Raw genomic sequence first — 19,994 nt, 5'->3', positions numbered from 1 at the left:
TTCATAATTTTCTTAAAAAATAGATTATTGGGGAATTTTTTTTTTTTTTTAATAAAAATTTTTAAAAGAGAATTTTTGCAAATAACGAGGTGCGAGCTAATCGTGATTAATCGATTGATAAAAAAAATAATAATTTAATGTATAATAAAAATACCTTTATATTGCAACAAAAATCCGCGGGCGGGATACAAATTCTTCGATGCAACGAGGTCAACTGTTACTAAATTTGTATTTGAAATTACAGTAATTCCAGCAGCGGTTCCACAATTTTCATAAATTGTTTTACCACTGTCTCTTATTCTTATAACATCCACACAGCTTCCATCTAGCGCATGAGCTGCAAAAACAAAATATTTTTTTTTTATCAGCACAGGGTTTTAGAAAAAAAAATATAAAAAATTCATTTTAAAGAATAAATAAAAAGTCAATAAAATTGAAAAAATATTTTATTACATAATTCAAAATAGAGTTTTTCAAAAAAAATTATTAATGCGAATTTTAGATGATTCGAAATTTTGCGGCATTGTAGAAATTTCTGATAAATTCAATTTCGGTTATATATAAATTCTGATAATTGAAAATTTCATTAAAAATGAATTTTTATTTGTTCGAATTATTATTTAATATAATTTCCATATAACCGATTTTTCATACTACAAAATTTTTACCTAATCGAAAAATCATTTAACAAAATTTCTAAATGATAGAATTTTCATTAATTCAAAATTGCAAATGGCCGAACAAACAAACGACAGATAGATTTCGGCGCGATTTTTAAAATCAAACCAATCACAATTTTATGGATAATTTTTGATTGGTTGATTTTAAAAATCGCGCCGAAATCTTTCAGACGATTTTTTGTTCGGTCATTTGCAATTTCGGACAAATGAAAATTCAATGAATTAGATAAAAATTCTGCAAAATACTAATTCAAACAAATAAAAATTTATCTCAAAAATAATTATGACAAATGAAATTCCATAAATTTAAATTTTTATTATTTATTGTATTATTTAAATCGCATCTACTTTGAAAATTTTGGGTAAATTTTTATTTATTTAAAATTTTGTTATTTATCTATATTATTTCTTTTTTTTATAATTAAAGAAAAAAAGTATTATTTTTATTTTTAAATTTGAATTCATAAAAAGATTTGTTAAAATTTTATTTATGATCCACTGAAATTTTTAGTTATATCTCTATTTTAAATTATTCATGTGTTTTATATATGACAAAAGCTCTACTATATGAATATTTCAATATATAATGGACTATATATATCTATACGTTTTGACATAGTATCCACTTTCTTCTAGCTTTTCTTGCTGAGCTTTTTTCTTCGTTGCAAAAAAAAAAAAAAAATTAGAACGACATTGACAGAAATATGAGAGTTTCAACCCTGAAAGATCAAAAGACATTAAGTGGCAAATTCGAGAACTTAAAAGCACTTACCACGAAGATGGAGGTCGTGAATTGTCAGCTCTATCCTCTGCCCAGGGAGGGATCTAAATATCCACCCACATGAATTTTCACCAAGATAATAAAGAGGATATCCTGGATTTTTGATGTAACCTTCCTCTCCCTCTATCACTTTCACATGTAGATTGCAATATTTTTTTATTTCTACTTCTAGAAAAATAAAATTAATTCCTTATGTATTAGGTCTTCTCATTCAAAAATTCCAGTATCTATAGTAATATTAATTAAATTTCAATTTAAGAAATTATTTCTTCAGAATATAAATTTTTCGTTAAAGGTATGTGGACAAAGGACGTTTTTTTGTGGTTTGAAAATTTCTCTGAAATAAAAAATGATTTTGGGTTAAAATTTAGGAGAAACGATTTTGTTTGGTACAAGGAATCTTACTGTTCTACTCATTTACCATAAGTTAACGCAAAAAGAATAAAAATAAAGCAATAAATAGTAAAATAATGTATTTAATCGTAGTTCATTCAGCGGCCACTCGCTCGAATTGGCGCTGTTTACTGGAGCATTGACACACTCAAGCAACGTCTGTGTATGCGCCGCCATGTTTGTTTTTATTTTCGTTTAAAAATCACACTTTTTAAACTTCATTTTTTAATAATTTAACGCAAAATTATGTATTTTTCGAAGAACAGCGAGATTCCTTGTATCCTAATCTATCATCTCTCAAAATTGTAGACAAAAACCTTTTCTCATTTTAGAGTGAAATGTATACTACCAAAACACATTTTCCCATACTAGGTCACGTGGGAGATTCCCACATATCCTTAAGGCCAGGTGCAACTCGTCAAATGTAAACAAACATGAAAATGTACGTAATTATTGACAAATTTGCGACAGCCTTTTTTTTAATAGAAAATAAAAATTGTTTGTGAAAATGGAAAATTCATATATAAAACTACAGCCTGACACCTTATTTGACTAGGTGGGAGAAAGAGTTGAGCCATTGGACGGTAACAAGTTGGAAAGGGTAAAATTTTGAAATTATACTCCCACCAGATGACAGAGATTAGGTCTTTTACCCCTTCCCACACTATTTCTCCCATTCAGGTTTACTTCGTCCGTCCGTCAGATATACTCAACACTGAGAAAATTGGAGGTTTGAAGTGAACATTTGGAGGAATAAAGAGTTTATATTTGAGAGTTATCCTATTGGAAAATAATCTAAATAATGAAATACACCATCGAATTTTATATCCATCGAAATTTAATTTCGTCGATATTTTAAAAGCTCGACACTTTTTTAGCTATACGAGTTTCCTTTCTATGTAGTTTGTCGGTAAAGTACATTGAAATTTTGCGGGAAATTTGAAATTATTGATGTAAATAATAATAACAACATAGAGAGGAAACTCGTATAACTAAAAAAAATGTCGAGCTTTTAAAATATCGACCAAATTAAATTTCGATGCTTCTAAATTTCTATCATTTAGAATATAGAATAAATAAAATATCGACCACTTTAAATGTGGATCATTTAGTATATCGACCAAACAAAATATCGAACTAATAAAATTTCAACCACTTTAAATGACGATCATTTAGAATTTCGACCAAATAAAATATCGACTTAAAGTAATTCGATCAATTAAAATTTCGAACTTTTTAATTTTTGGGAAAAATCATGCGCCTCGTGTGGGAAGTATGTAAACAGTGGGAAAAATTAGAAGTACGTTGAACATAACCCAAAAATACATTGCTCCTTATTTTTAAAACTTTTACAATGGCTGACTGTCCAGCTGAGTTTTACACAATCAGTGGCGCTAGTGTTCCATTACGTATTTTCATGACACTAATCGGTTACCAAAATTTAATCCACTTTTAACGCAAATTTAACATGGTCGTTCGGTCTCCTTATACTACTCCATGGAGAAATCCCTTCCTTATCGTACGCGGAACTGCGCGGAACGAATAAATATGGTAACCTAACCCCAAAATTCGGTCTATTTGATTGAGAAACAAACAGGATTGCGTATGTAATATACCTCAGGTAAATAACATAGAGTTTTTTACGTATATTACATATGTAAATTACCTGAAATTTTTCAAAAACAATACATTTTTCTATGGTGGGGGGTATTATACGTCTATTAAACTCTCTGTAATAATAAGGGGAATCATACACTTTATGAACCTCAGAATTTGAACCTCCAGTTTTCTTAGTGAAATAGTTATTTTTTCGTAACTATGAGAAAATTGTTGTTTCAGTGTAATTTTCATTTTATTATAATTATTAATTACATTATTCATATTATTAGTCAAATACGGTGTCAGGCTGTAGTTTTATATATATGAATTTTCCATTTTCACATAAAGAAAGAACAATTTTTATTATTTTTCTATTTAAAAAAAGGCTGTCGCAAATTTGTCAATAATTGCGTACATTTTCATGTTTGTTTACATTTGACGAGTTGCACCTGGCCTTAAGTACAATTTTGAAAATTGGTCTTATCTTATACAATTAGTTCGATTCTGAAATATTCGAAATAATTTTTCTTGATAATATTTTTATAGAATTATTTTCATTATGGAATTAATAAAAAAAACTCAGTATCTAATAACATCGCGTGTGGAAATCTTCCCAAAGTCGCCCAAAGTGAGACTGGGCGCCAATCTGGGCCCAACTTGACTTCCCAAAGTTTGAAAAATGAAGAAATAAAAGAATTAAGTTAATTAAATTATTATTTAAAAAATATGCTGAACAAATATACAAAAAAGCTCAACTGTGAAAAGCTGAAAAAAATGTTTGTTTTTCATTGTACTTGGGCAAAGTTTGGGTCAACCCAACCTGGCCCCAACTGGGATTTCCCAAAGTATTCCCAAACTGAAATTCAATTTAATATTCTGTTATAAATAAATAAAAAAACTTGAGAAATAATAAAACTAGTTAATTATATTTAATTTATATGCTGTTTGGAGATTTTTCCAAAAGCCAATATGGGCAAAATTCACATTTAAGGAAAAATAAGGAAATTGAAAACTTTAGTTAATATTATATTAATGCTCAAATAATACCTTCCCTGAATAAATAAAATGTATGTCAAGTTCTTAGTTTTTAATTTATTCAACTAAGCTTATTAATAATAATAACTTAGTCGTTTTTTGAGTTTGGGCTTTCCCACTCTCAATCATTTATTTCCTATTTTTATTCAATTTATTAATAATAATTGAACAAAATTTTGACTTGAACGACAACTATACTTTGGTACTTATTAATTACTGGTAAAAATGTTAAATTAAAATAAATGAAATTAAGTAAGTGATTATATTTTAATTTATTGTCTAACCTAATGATATTTTTCACATCTTTGATACTGAGAAATTAAAACTTGTCTGCAGGTATACGCGTCGTTAGCATAGTGGTTAGAGCGTTAATCTATAAGTCCGTAGGTCGTAGGTTCGATTCCCCTCGTGCGCAGTTTTCTTTATTTCATAGGTTTGCGTTATTTCTAGATTTTCATTTATAAGTTGTACCAAAACTTGAAAATCTAATACATACACTATTATTTCATTTTTAAATTATATAAATATTTTTTTTTACTTTTTTTACTATATACATTGTTTGTTAGTCGTCATCTTTAATACAATTTAATTTAAAGGGAAATTATATTTATTCATTTAATTTACTCTTTTGTTGTTAAATTATTTATATAATTATTAATTAACAATTATAAATAAAAATGGAATAACTCAATCTGGCCCCAGCTGGGATTTACCAACCTTGGGAAATCTTTGGGATCAGCGTTACGCGCCCAGTTTGGGCGTTGTCTAGGGTTGCCCACTTTGGACATATTGGGAAACCCAGTCTGGACCAGATTGGGGCCCAGTCGACATTTCCACATGGGATTAGTTATTTAAAGTAAAATATTTATTAACCAATTAAATTTTGTTAAAATAAAAAAAATCTATTTTTTTTGGAATATCGACTAAAACGACTTTTTTGTGCCTTAAAGTCGATCCGAGGCCTGGAATTTATGTTATATTTTTTTTCAGTGCAATATGTGTTTGTTCAATACAAACAAAAATTTCAATTTAATATTATGTTGAAAAATTGAGTTTTTAAACTAAAAGTTATGTGAAAAAAATTTGTTCAAATTTCCGCAAGAGTTTCCAGTTGTCCAATATTGTAGAAATTATAGAATATTTAGGAAATATTGTCAATATTGCTGCAATTTTAAGTTATATGTGGGTATAATTATATACTTTGTCAAAAAAAAAAAAAAAAAAAATTATGGTAACAAAGCGATTTTTATTTTTTTTTCTCTCTCCTGATGCAGGGCCTACATCTATACTGTCATATATGTGTTTAGAATCGTTTGAAAAGTCATAAATTTGATATCAGGGATGTCTGGGGGATATATATATTATATTTGTGTGAATAGAGACAAGTGTGCCCTTGTCCCAATTTCTCTCTCGGGGGTGTAAAGTTGAGAGCGGCTGCGAATATGGGAGAGGGGAATAAGTTGGTGGTAGGAATTGGACCGATTGTAGGGCATCGAAGGGGAATCATCATTTATTCTTTCCTGCACTTGATATATACATCTATGTGTTGTACATAAAAACGTGTTTTTCCCTCTTTCTTTTTTCTATTTATCTTGATTTTCTCTACAAATTGAGTATTTCAGGTATAGGGCAAAATAGATATTTTATATAGAAATAAGAAGAGTCGCACAATAACCACACGTCCTATCTCAATAACTTGGAAATTGTCAAGTAGAAATTGTGAATGAATTCTTTTATTTTATTTTTAATTTTTATTATTTTTCTCTCTCGTTCTATAATTTTTTGTTTGCTTTTATTTTAAAAAGTTTTAAAAATTTTAAATTATCTTCACCACATTAGGTGAATTTTTTATTATTAAATTATTAATTTGAAATTAATTTGTAGAAAATATATAAACAAACTTAAAAATAAATAATTAAAAAAATTTTATTAAAATAAAAAAGTCGAACAAATTTGAAGACTATGTAAATTAACCATATCAAAAATTTACTAATGGCGCAGTACTGGCACCCAGTATTGGCGCCAGAGTTGGCGTAACTTTGGGATGATAACATTTTACCAGTATTGGCTACCAGAGTTGGCACCAGTATTGGTAACCACTGCTGGTTCAGTACTGGCCGAGTACTGGCAGTTTTGTAATTTTCTTGTATACGAAAAGATAGCTTTAACTGTAACAGAGATAAGTTGCACAGCAATAGTAAAATCTCTGCTTCAGGTAATACTTTTTTTTAGGAAAAAGTGTGTGAAATTTTTAGTAACCCAACACAAATTAAATATTAATTAAATTAGTCAACTAACTAATTAATATTTTATTATAAAATCGAAAACGCCAAGAATTTTTATTCTTTATTATAATATATATTGCAAATTATTATTTTAAAAAATCAAAAAATAAATATAAAAATATGTTTATTATAAAACCAAAGTTTTTATAATATATAAAAACAGTTCAGTAAAAATAAAAATGTATATAAAATAATTATAATGTATATAATTATACAATTAGTTATTTAATTATTTTATTATTCACTTTATTTTTATTTGCATCAAAATAAATTTTTGAAAAACTTTTTTAAGAAAATAAAAGTTGTTTTTTAATTTTTAACAAGTGTTGGCAAGAAAATTTTTTTGAATTTTTATTTTAAAAATTATTAATTTTTTTATAAAAAATTTTATTTATTTTTAGTTTGATCGTTTAAAATTTTTTTTTGGTTTATTGCATATCTGAAAACAATAAAAAAAACTTGCAAAATGTTTTGGAATTAGTCTCAGGAAACTTTTTGTTTAAATAATTTTACCCACAAAAAAGCAAAATAAAATACCTTTTAATTTTCAAAAATAAAATCAAAGTGAAAAAATTTTTATAAACAAAATATTTAAACAAAAAGATTCATCAGGTTCACTCTAGAAATTTTTGTAAACTAGTATTAATCAAAAAGAAAATCTATTTGAGCCAGCACTGGCTCAATATCGGCTCAGTACTGGTTTGCCAGTACTGGGAGGGTGGTACTGCACCAGTACTGATACAATGAAAATACCAGTACTGGTTCAGTACAGACTGCCTAGTCTCGGCAGCCAATACTGAACCAGTACTGCGCCAGTAGTTAATTTTGGTATAATAATGAAATTTTTGGTTGAGAATATTAATAAATATTCATATTCGATAATCAAGTAACTGAATATTTGATAAAATAATTTTTTCAGTACAGTTTGTGAAGTATTTTCATTGAGAGCTATTTGCAGATGATTTGTATTTACATTCTTAATTACATATCGTTTTTGAACTTTATTTATCGAAGACTTTTTGTTGAATAACAAATTTTAACAATTTTCTGTGAATTATACATAAATGAAGTCTTTTTTAAAGAAAAAAAAATATTTTTTTTTATTGAAATATAAAAAAAAACTTTATAGGTATTACAAAAATAAAAAATAATTCAAATTTTCACATTATTTTATTTTGTTTTTACTTTATGGCGACATTTTTAATGTTTTAGTTGGCACAGCATTTTACCGACTATAAAGAGATGAAGGTACTTGATTGAGTCACGAAAATGGACCAGCTTGCATAATTAACCATAGTCGAGGTAATATTTTAATATTATGACAAAAATTCGTTATGTATAATTTAAAATTGCTCTCATTTTTCAAATCATTTGAATTATTTAATTTTACAATTCAGATAGAAACGAAAAAAAAACTTTATAAATCTTTTATATAAAATGGTCACAGAGTATTAGAAATAATTTTTTTTTTTTATTACATTAGGTAAATTTTTTATTTTTATCAAGAATTTAAAAAATCTAATTTCAAAACTGTATTTTAAGTTTAAAATGCAGTTTTGTAAAACCTGTAAAACTAAAGTTAATTGTATAAACTTTTTAATTGATAAAATGCGATATTTAATAGAAAAATTTAATTCTCCAACGCCAAATGTTGTTTTTTTTTAATTAAATTTCTAAAATATTTTTCTTACAACTCAACTTTAGAATTCAAATTCAAAACTGCCAGAAAATGTTTACGAAATATAATTGTCCAAAATTTATTGTACGGATAGAAAAAATTATTTTTAACCAAGTTTTGACTCTTCTTTTTAAATTTATAACGAAAACTTTAAATTCCTAATGAAAATTTCATAACACTTTGTTACCATTTTTTTTTATATCTGAAAAACAAGTCCTAAGCAACTGGAGACATCTGTATAATATCAGTGGAAACTTTTTAACACACAAGTTTCTTATCCGTTGAAAAAAGGTCAAATTTTCTAAATTTTAAAAATTAATTTTACAATTTACTTAAATTTTTAAATTTAAAAAAAAAATTAAAAATATTTTCATTTAAATTTTATCATTTTCGTATTCTAATAGATGTAATTTTGAATTTTTAAATAGAGTATATTGAAGAATAACTTATAACCATGCGTTATCAAAGCAGGATTCATTTTTTTATGTAAAATATTTTTTTCAATTTAAAACTTGCTTTTTTCAGAAATAATAATATTCCTTTTTTTTTTACTTATATAAGAATTTACAATCTTATGATGATAAAGATTTACAAACTTCTCTAAATCAATAAATATTGTTCTGTAACAATAGTTTAATTAAGCAAACACAATTTTTATTTGAAACTAATAAATAATTATTTTGCTCTAAACAACAAAAAATTTATTTAGTAATTCAACATTATTTAATTATTTTTACATTATAATTGATAGGCATAAAAATTTTCTCTCTATAGAAAAATTATTTCAAGAATTTTTGAACTGCAAAATTTTTATTAAATATATATTTATAGTCATCAATAATATTTAAAATCAGATAGTGCAAAATTTTTTTTTTTAATTTGAACACATGAATAAGTTCGAAAATTAATTTGTTATAATTTTATTTATTTATAAACTTATTTTTCTTAAATAAATAAATAATTTTCATTTTACAAAATTTCATTGCCTGAAATTAATTTTTAGCCAAATTTTTAATTCTTCGAATTATTTAATTAAAAGAAATTCCTTTTATCCAAATTTCTATAATATACAGATTAATCGAATTTTCAATTTACAGACTTTTTATTTCATCGAATTTGAATTGAACATAATTTATTCTTTGCTCGAATTTTCATTAGGCAGAATATTCACTTAAAAGAATTTTTATTTTAGAAAAAAAATATTAGAAAGAATTCATTTCTATCCGAATTTTCATTTGTTCGAATTTACATTTTATATAGAATTCTTAAAACGCAGAATTTTTGTTTTACAGAACTTTCATTTGTCCAAATAAACATCTGTCAGAAAAATTTTGAGGCAAAAAAAAAATCATCATTTCGTTGATAACTTCTTATTGGTTAATTTTGAAATTCTGTGAAATGAAAATTCTGAGAAATTAATTTTTTAGAGCTTATTTATGCGTCTCAGATATTTGAAATCGAAAACAAATTTTTTTGCATTGAAAAAATTACAATTTTTGAATTCTATTAAATATATTATTAAAAATTTTGTTATTGATGAAACGTAATATTTTTCTCTACATTTATGTCAGCAGAAAACACTTTACTATATATGGCAAATATCCAATTTCTTGACATTTGAGCTAAAGTATATTTACATATATTCTCTCTATATATATATGTGATTCATTGTTAATTCTTGTAGCAAACGAAACTTTTGATAAAGACTATAAGTGCACCTAAAAGCAGTGAGGGTGGATTTATTTTTTCAACCCATACTTTGGATTAGAAATCCACTGAGTTCACAGCTGTTCACTATATATACATATTTCTGAATATTTCGAAAAAGGGTCCTATTGTGAACAGGGTTTGCGGTACACCGCATGTTCCTTTTTGTCTACGCATTTGTATATTTTCTATATATATTGCGAATCCTGTTAACAATACTATAACAATAAGTATGAACGAAGAGAGTAAATCTCCAGTGTTTGTTGACAATATTTTTCTACAAATGTATTATTCAGTATTATATATACTGAAAAATTGTAATTTTTAAATTCCAAATTTTATATTTTTGTGTACTTTTATGCATATAGCAAAATTCCAAACATCCGGATTCCAATCGAGGCGCATGAATATGTACTAAAAATCATTAGTTAGAATTTTCTATGGAATTTCATTTGCCATAATTATTTTTGAGCAGAATTTTTATTTCTTTGAATTAGTATTTTGCAGAATTTTCATCAAAAAGATTTTCTATATTACACAATTTTTATATGACCGAAAATTAACTTCACAGAATTTTTATTTGTTCGAATTTTTATTTGTCAGGATTTTTATTTACTCGAATTTTCATTTAACATAATATGTAGGCATTTTAAAAAATTTTTATTGGGTAGAATTTCATTGCATAGAATTTTCTTTCAGATGAATTTTCATTTGTTCTAATTATTATTTGATATAATTTCCATATAACCGATTTTTCATACTACAGAATTTTTTCATAACCCGAAAAATCATTTAACAGAATTTCTAATTGATAGAATTTTCATTTGTCCAAAATTGCAAATGGCCGAAAAAACAAACGACAGATAGATTTCGGCGCGATTTTTAAAATCAACCAATCACAATTTTATGGATAATTTTTAATTGGTTGATTTTAAAAATCGCGCCGAATCTTTCTGTCGATTGTTTGTTCGGTCATTTGCAATTTCGGACAAATGAAAATTCTATGAATTAGAAATTCTTTTAAATAATGAGCCAAAAGTTCTAAACGTTCAAATGAACAAAATATTTTTTTCAATCTATAAATTATTAAAAATTATAATGGCCAAGTTGGGCCCAGATTGGCGCCCAGTCTCACTTTGGGCGACTTTGGGAAGATTTCCACACGGGAACTTTACTTTTTTATAAATTAGAATTATATTATTGTATCTATTTATATATAATAAAATAATAAATACTCAAAAATGAGGTTTGTGTTAAAAAAAATTGCATAGCTAAAAATTATAAATAATAAATATATATCATAAATTCTTACCTGGTATACACGCATATTTTACACGAATATTCGCAGGATTCCAAATAGGAGGTCCTGGATGATCTGAGGACATTTTGTATCTACAATGTTGTAGTCCCGAACATCTAAAATAAACAAAAATTTTTACTTTTATCATTTTTAATAACAATTTTTTTTAGTTTTCTTTTTTCTATAAATTTTAAATAAAAACGTATTATCTTATTAAAATTGTTTCTAAATTACTTTTAAAATGTATTTAAAGTTTACAGAATTTCAATTTTTATGTAATAAAAAAAATCTAATTAATAATAATAATAATAATAATAATAATAATAATACACTAAAAAAAATTTGATTCAGATAAAAATTATTTGGTCCAAAATAAATATTTTTCAGTGTAATAATAATATAATCAAATATATAATAATTATAATAATAATAATAATAATAATAATAATAATAATAATAATAATATACATAGTAAAAATTTAATATTTAATGATCGGATCCTATACTTATATGTTACATAATAATTTCCTTATAGTCAATCTTCCACAGAGTTAATTTTAAGTGTAAGTGATCGATTACTACTGTTATACATTCACTTTGTATTATTGATAAACTGATGTCGCGAATATTAACCCTATAGGTCAATGACGTTATATGTGTAAATTCTATTATGTTCTCTATTTTATATGACATGCCAACATACTTGTACAAGAAAATTAAATGCTTATAATAAACATATATGGGCGATTTCACGTGAGATTTCCGTCAACCCTTTTTAAATTCGGCAAAATATATTTTTTTCTTGTTCTGTATAGTGAAAAAAAAGAGATACGTATTTTTTTATTTTTTTTTTCTCAAAAATTTTCGAGTTATGAATTTTCAAAATTTTAGTTTCTTCAATGTAGACCTATTTTCAATGTCTGATAACTCGAATAAAATGTATTTTTTCAATTTTTGATAATAGAAGAAAAGTTTCAGTTTTTCTTTTACTTTTCAATAATATTAACAAAAAATTTTTTTTTCATTTTTTGTTAAAAAAAATAACAATTTTTTAAAAACAAATTAAGTTTTTTTTTAATTTGATTTGATTTTTTTAAACATTTTTTTAAAAACATACCTGGAAATACTAAGAACATTTTGCAAAAAAATTTAGAGTGGGTCGATAAGTTTTATAGGTTTAAATAAACATTTAAACACCGCGCACAGCATTTTGCGCATTTTTAAAAATTAAAAAAAATTGTAAAATTGTTAAGAATGATTTTTTTTTCATTTTTCATAATGAAATATGATTTCAGATTCTAAAAAAAATGAAAAAAAATAATTTTTTACAATTAAAAATTTTTAACAAAAAAAAATTTTTTTAAAATCACACAGAAAATTAAAAGGCATTAAAATAAGCTGCAACGCTTATTATTTTAATCCAATTTTGCTTATTTTAATCCATTTTGGTATTAAAATAAGCAAAATTGGATTAAAATAATAAGTGTTACAGCTTATTTTAATGCCTTTTAATTTTCTGTGCATATCCAAATTAAAGAAAACTTAATTTATTTATAAAAAATTGTTATTTTTTTAATAAAAAATGAAAAAAAATTTTTTTTGTTAACATTATTGAAAAGTAAAAGAAAAACTGAAATTTTTCTTCTCTTATCAAAAATCGAAAAAATCCATTTTTTTCGAGTTATTAGACATTGAAAATAGGTCTACATTGAAGAAACTGAAATTTTAAAAATTCATAACTCGAAAATTTTTGAGAAAAAAAAAAATAAAAAAAATACTTATCTCTTTTTTTTCACTACAGAATAAGAAAAAAATATATTTGGCCGAATTTAAAAAGGGTTGACGGAAATCTCACGTGAAATCGCCCATATATAAAACACTGAAATAATAAATAAAATGATTAATAAATTATTAATACAGTGAAACCCACGTATATCGGATTTCAAGGGATCGGAAAAGAAATCTGATGTAAGCGGGAATCCGAATTATGCGGGTCCGATATACGTGGGTTTTACTATAAATAAAAAAAAAATAAATTCAAAATTAACGAAATTTTATTTCAAACAAGTAAAAAGTTATCAAGCTTTGAGACAAATATATTTTTATATTTAATTCAAATTCAGTTTTTTTTACATATATATATAGATATCTTTTGACAAAAAATGACATATTTTAAAAAATATAGTTACATATCAAGTTAGTAATTTAAAAGAGAAATTATAGTTGACGGATATTGAGTGCACAAAATTGCAGAAGGGTCTGATTTACACCCCATCTCTCTATATAGAAGGAGAAAGCCACCCTTTTGTCAAGCATCGATATATTTGCACATGTTCTTGTTCTCTTATATAAAGTTCCGAAATTACTCTGTCAAATTCTATTGAAAGAAATTTAATTTTTCTCATAATAGATTTTTATTTTGTAAGAAAATGGAAATAAATTTTTATTTCTTGCAAAAAAAAAAAAAAAAAAAAAAATTCTATTAATTTATTGCAAATAAAAATTCGTATAAATAAAATTTCACTGAATTGAAATTTCTGACAGTTAAAAATTAAATATTATATTTAATAAAATTCTTTAAAATAATAATTCTAACAAATGATTTTTATGCGGAATAATCATGCATTGCAAATTGTTATTAATGGTATTTAAAATTTGAAACTGTCTCGAGAAATTTTTATAAATGACTAAAAGAGAAAAATAAACGTTTATCTAAACGTTTCGAAATGTAAAAAAAAAATCTATTAGAGAATGACTAACTGATACAGGATTACAAGGAACATGACTTCAGCAAAAAATCATATGGCGCATCTATATATATGAGGGTTGGTAATAATAACCGAAAATTCATATTTGCCAGGGTATTTAGCATCAGGTTCTCTCGCACAACCCCAAGAGAATTTAACTTACACCCTTGTATACTCAGTATTATATGGCTAATATTTTTTTGTCACATTTTTTTACTTCACTATTTATATATGTGGAGGGTAAATTTTCACACTTTCCTTTCCTAGAAATAAAAATAAAAAAACATATTTTTTTATTAAAAAAAAAAAAAATAGTTTTATTGTGTCTTTTTTTTGTAAAAAAAAGTAATTTCATTGTAAAGAAAAAAAAGCAATGGAAAGTATTAATTTTATAAAAATATTCTATAAAAAAAAAAATTATAAAAATACTCATATGAATATATATATATTTTTTTTTTTATTCAATGAGCGATTTTTGTGTGGAAAATTTGGTTGCCTCTCCCCTCAATACGATATAAATGTGTGGAGAGAATTTTCGCCTTTCTGTTGCACATCTGCACTCTATTCATTCAAATGTTGCCGTTTTTATTCGACCATTGTTGCAATAGATCTACACACATAAATATATATACATATATATATATTTCACAATGCTAAGAAGACCATAAGCTCTGCGGAGACTTCCACAGAAGTATGTTTGAATGAAAATAGACCAGCGATTTGAAAAAGCCTTCTCAAAATTTAAGATGTAGTTTAATTTTTATTTAATACCAAGATGCGTGAGCTACATTTTAATTTAGAGATTTAAGTTTTAGACAAATAAAAATAATTGATAAAACTAATAAAGAAAATACAAACAAATTACAAAAATTAAAATAATAAAAATAAAAGATAACAAATTTTTTAAAAATAATTGACAAAAGTAAACATAATAAATTAAAAAATAACAAAATTTAACAAAAATACGAAAAAAGAAATATTAAAAATAACAAAATTTGACAAAACTGCAAAAAAAATAAAAATTGAAGCGTATAATATACAAAAAGTAAAATTACCAAATTTCAAAAAAAGGATGAAGATAAAAATTCAAAAAATCATTCTGGCAATTGTCATTATACAAAAATTGTCAAAAAAATAAATTTATTGAATTTTTATATTCATCGATTTTTGATAAATTTGGTATTTTTAATTTATTATTAAATTTTTGTTTATTTTATTTGTTGTTCAGTTTTTTATTTTTTTTTTACTTGATTTTTTTCGTAACTTTGTAACTTCTTTTTCATATTTTTGTCAAATTTAGTTTTTTTTTTTTTTAAATTTATTTTATGTTTACTTTTGTCAATTATTTTCAAAATTTTTCTTATCTTTTGTATTTTTATTATTTTAATTTTTTATATCTTTATTTATAATTAATTTTATTTTTATATATAACTAATATTTTTTTTTTAAAATTTTTTTTCTGACCAAAAAAGTCTTTGTATAAGAATTGATTTCTAATTATTTGAATATTAATTATGATTGTTGTTATTATATGTCAGATTCGATTTATATCTTATAATAAATCTAAAAAAAAAAAAAAAAAACCCTGTCAAAATAATTTTACACCTATATATTTCTTTGACTATTTGCTAAACAATACGTGGTTTTAGTAATATGAGAAGAAGCTTATAATCATCCGTAAGAGATAACTCGGTGTGGATATTAAATTTCGGTGTCTTCAACCGCAAACTAGAAAACCACACTTATACCTAATTATGGACCCTTTGAAATTCACGCATATTTCATGAAGAAAAAAAAAAAAAATGAACAGAAATCGAATTTCTCGAAATTTGAAGTGAAAAAAAATAGGACGAAATTAAACAAGATCTACATTTATACAAACGTTTTGAAAATGAAATAAACAAAAGTGAGTGTGAAATATAAAGACATCTGCCTTTCTTCAACATAACAAACGAATCGGTATTTTTAAAATTGGTGTAAAAATAAGCAAAAATTAGTAAATTATTGCAAAAATCCAAAAAAGTTAATATTAGGTACTTATTTCTATATTTAAAATTGTAATTAACAAAAATTTAATTGAATAATTTTTTTCTATTTTAATATTTAAAAATTGTAATTAAAAACAATTTAATTAAATAATTTTTACTTATTTTAATAAGGTAAAAGAACCAGTACCTGGACAAAGCAAAAATTGGAACCAGTAGATGGACAGTAGAAAAAGAAATTAAAATAGCCCTCAAATTATAAATAAAAAAAATTTGAGATACTCTTTAGATAATTAGCTTTTAGGTAAAATAAAATTTATTAATTGAGCCGCTGGATTTTAGAAGGGCACGTAAATTTTTTCTGCCGGAAAACGAAGTCCCCTGGATACTGAAAATTCATTTTTCGAATTTTAATATTTTTCGAGCATATTCTTATACAGAATTCGATTGCGCATCTTTTTTTCTTAATAAGAAATTTTCCATCTTTTTCCGTTTTCGAAATATAAGAGAAAAACTGTGTTTTTAAAAAAGAAAATTTTCATTGTTTTTATTCGACTTCAACTCGCGACTGCTCAGACAATTTTACGAATTTCTTAATGAAACAAAAACGAAAATACGTGTTATTAAATTCTACGAGTGACTAAAAAAAGAAAAAAGTTGTTTTGATTAAAAATAAAAAAGTTATTAATTTTTTAATGAGACATTACAAAATTCATGAACTGCAATTTTCACCCTGTGAGGAATTTTCGTAAATTTTCACCAGCAACAAACTTCCAGTGAGAAAGTTGTTCATTAAGGTTCAAAGAAGCATTGTAACTTTCCAGAAAACTTCTTTGGACCTTAATGAACAACTTTCTCACTGGAAGTTTGTTGCTGGTGAAAATTTACGAAAATTCCTCACGGGGTGAAAATTGCAGTTCATGAATTTTGCAATGTCTCATTAAAAAATTAATAACTTTTTTATTTTTAATCAAAACAACTTTTTTCTTTTTTTAGTCACTCGTAGAATATAATAACACGTATTTTCGTTTTTGTTTCATTAAGAAATTCGTAAAATTGTCTGAGCTGTCGCGAGTTGAAGTCAAAAAAACAATGAAAATTTTCTTTTTTAACAAAACAGTTTTTCTCTTATATTTCGAAAACGAAAAAAGATGGAAAATTTCTTATTGAGAAAAAAAGATGCGCAATCGAATTCTGTATAAGAATATGCTCGAAAAATATTAAAATTCGAAAAATGAATTTTAAGTATCTAGGTGACTTCGTTTTCCGGCCGAAAAAATTTACGTGCCCTTCTTGAATCCAGCGGCTCAATCAAGTAAAAAAAATTTGAGATACTCTTTAAATAATTAGCTTTTAGGTAAAATAAAATTTATTAATTGTAGGAGTAAAAAAAATATATAAAACAATTTCTCTAAAATCGCTGTCCAATTCTGTCTGAATTGACTGTCCAAGTTAATCTACCGCTTTATATATTGTACCCAATAGTTGGACAAAGATTTAATTCAATTAATTCAATCTACAGCTTTCGAAATACCATGTCCAACTTCTGCTGCAAAAGTGAAATTTCATTATTTCATTATTTTAATTTAATTGAAACATCTAATATTATTAATTTTGTCTAATTAGTATTTTTTAAAGGTAAATAAAACGAAAATACAAACATTTTATCAATTATATTGAATTATCTTAGTACAAAACATAAATAAATTTGAGACCCCTTCAATAATAGCGTCTTTTACTTTATTTAAAATTAGAAATTAGAAAAATTTAATTTAATAATTTTTTCTCACCTTCTGTTTAATGATGATCTAAAATCAACAATGGGAGATTTTTTTTCTTCTTCCGCCATGTAAAGTTCTCGCATATATCTTGCAAGTTTTACATTGTAAAATCGATTTTGTTCTTCTAATTGACGTAACTTTTTTTGACGTTCTCTCTCTACAGCTTCTATATCGTAACCACAAGCATTGCTTTTGTTTGGAAGATATTCGGCTTCCAAAATAAATATTATCGATCTCAGCGATCTGAAAAATTCCTTTATATTTAATTTTAATAAAAAAAAAAAAAAAACATTTTATTTTTCTATTTAAAACTAAAATAATTTACTAATTTATTTCAAACTGTTAAATATTAACAATTGTACTATTTAACTTAAAGTACACAAAATTAACAAAAAACTAAAATAATAATATTACTATAATTAAAACTAGGCCGCAGTAATAATAATAATAATATATATGAAAAACTATTTTAACGAAGAACAAATAATAAAATATTTTTTTTGTATTTTATTTAAATTATTAATTAATTAATTAATATTAAATATAATTAATTAATTTTTCAAAAATTAATTAGTTCACTAAAATAATTAAGTAGATAATAGAATAAAAAAATACTAAATGAAAAAAATTTGTAAAATTCCATTATATTTAATTTTAATAAAAAATTATATTCTATTTTTTTGTTTAAACTAAAATTTGAAATTTCACAAGGTTTATGATCAACGATTGAAAAGAAAATTTAATTTGGAAAATAATTATTTTTTTATCTACAAATTTTTCTTTTAAAAATTGTTGAACGGGAAACGTTGCTAAAATTGTTTAAAATAAATAATTATAATGATTTGGACAGAAAGATATTTTTTTTCTCTAAATCGTTGATAATAAACGTTGTAAACCTCACAGAAGTGAAAAAAATGTAAAATAGTTTAATAATAATTATTATAATGAAAAACTGTTAAAAGAAAAAAGCAAAAATAATAAATTTAGTTAAAAAAAGAAGTAAATTCACTAAAATAATTAAGTAGCTAACAATAGAAAAAAATTAAATTAATAAATAAGACAACGATGAAGAAATGGAAATTAAATATATAGAACAAAATTGAAAGACAATGATAGAAAATAAGAAATTAAAAAAAATATTTTGTCTAAAGGCGATAAAGGATAATTAAATATGTATGTAATTTAGTATATTGTTACCTAATTAGAAGTAAAATAAAGAATTTTTTGTTACATACGATACATAATTTTGTAGAAAGACATGAAGAAAAATTCTTCAATTGAGATAAATGAAGAATAACAAAAGTACACGATATTTTTTTTTTATAATTTTTTCATTTTCATTGAGCTCAATACTGATCTTTTTTTTTTTATTTTTTACAATACGAAAATATGTCAAACATATATATTAAATTTCATTCACAAAATCACATCAAATAAAAATGTAAAATTTTTCTACAAAAATAAACAGACTGCGACTATGACAAAACTGACATGTTAAATTTTGACAATTTGAGGTTAGTTATAAAGAGAAAATTGAGATCAAGGTTGCCAACATGTGGCTGCAAAATGCGCCAATTACGAAATTGAAAAAAATTTTTTTACAAAAAAAAAAAAAAATTGCATAACTAGAGAGTGATAATTTTTATTTGTTATTATATATGAAAAGAAAAATAAATTTCTAACAAACCTGCAATATAAACGAATAAGTGTATCGGAGCACGTTTCTTCTTTTACAATTTCCATGTAACCGCTTCTCAGTTTCACACTCGAAACTTTTCTGATGAGAGTAGCCCGCGATGATGGGTTCGTCATCGCAGAACATGTCATCATTAGTAGCAGAACCATTAGGGCTGCTCCTGGTGTCATGATTGTTGTTCATCACAGAAACTGAATTTTTCATTTCTAAAAATAGAATAAAAAAGTAACACTTTACAAACCTTGACAAAAAAATATAATAATTGGAGGGTAAATACATTTTTTTTCGACAAATTAGTTTCTACGAGGTTAAAATTTTTCCAAAAAA

General features: G+C 24.4%; 1 protein-coding gene across 1 annotated transcript in view; it reads right to left on the bottom strand.

Annotated features, from left to right (window-relative positions):
- Nucleotides 1-19,994, bottom strand: part of LOC127279676 (uncharacterized) — a 74,411-nt gene that overhangs the window by 45,329 nt on the left and 9,088 nt on the right. Inside the window, exons 2-6 of the mRNA XM_051302191.1 lie at nucleotides 19,659-19,873; nucleotides 17,981-18,214; nucleotides 11,471-11,574; nucleotides 1,453-1,629; nucleotides 155-337 (exon numbers count right to left, since the gene is read on the bottom strand). Of these exons, the coding sequence (XP_051158148.1) occupies nucleotides 155-337; nucleotides 1,453-1,629; nucleotides 11,471-11,574; nucleotides 17,981-18,214; nucleotides 19,659-19,837 (877 nt within the window). The 5' untranslated portion in view covers nucleotides 19,838-19,873. The remainder of the gene's footprint in view (nucleotides 1-154; nucleotides 338-1,452; nucleotides 1,630-11,470; nucleotides 11,575-17,980; nucleotides 18,215-19,658; nucleotides 19,874-19,994) is intronic.

The sequence above is a fragment of the Leptopilina boulardi genome, unplaced genomic scaffold, assembly GCF_019393585.1.
Source record: "Leptopilina boulardi isolate dan_hultmark-lab unplaced genomic scaffold, ZJU_Lbou_2.1 LbouV2_221, whole genome shotgun sequence".
NCBI lineage: Eukaryota > Metazoa > Arthropoda > Insecta > Hymenoptera > Figitidae > Leptopilina > Leptopilina boulardi.
This window is presented reverse-complemented; position numbering and strand designations above follow the sequence as displayed.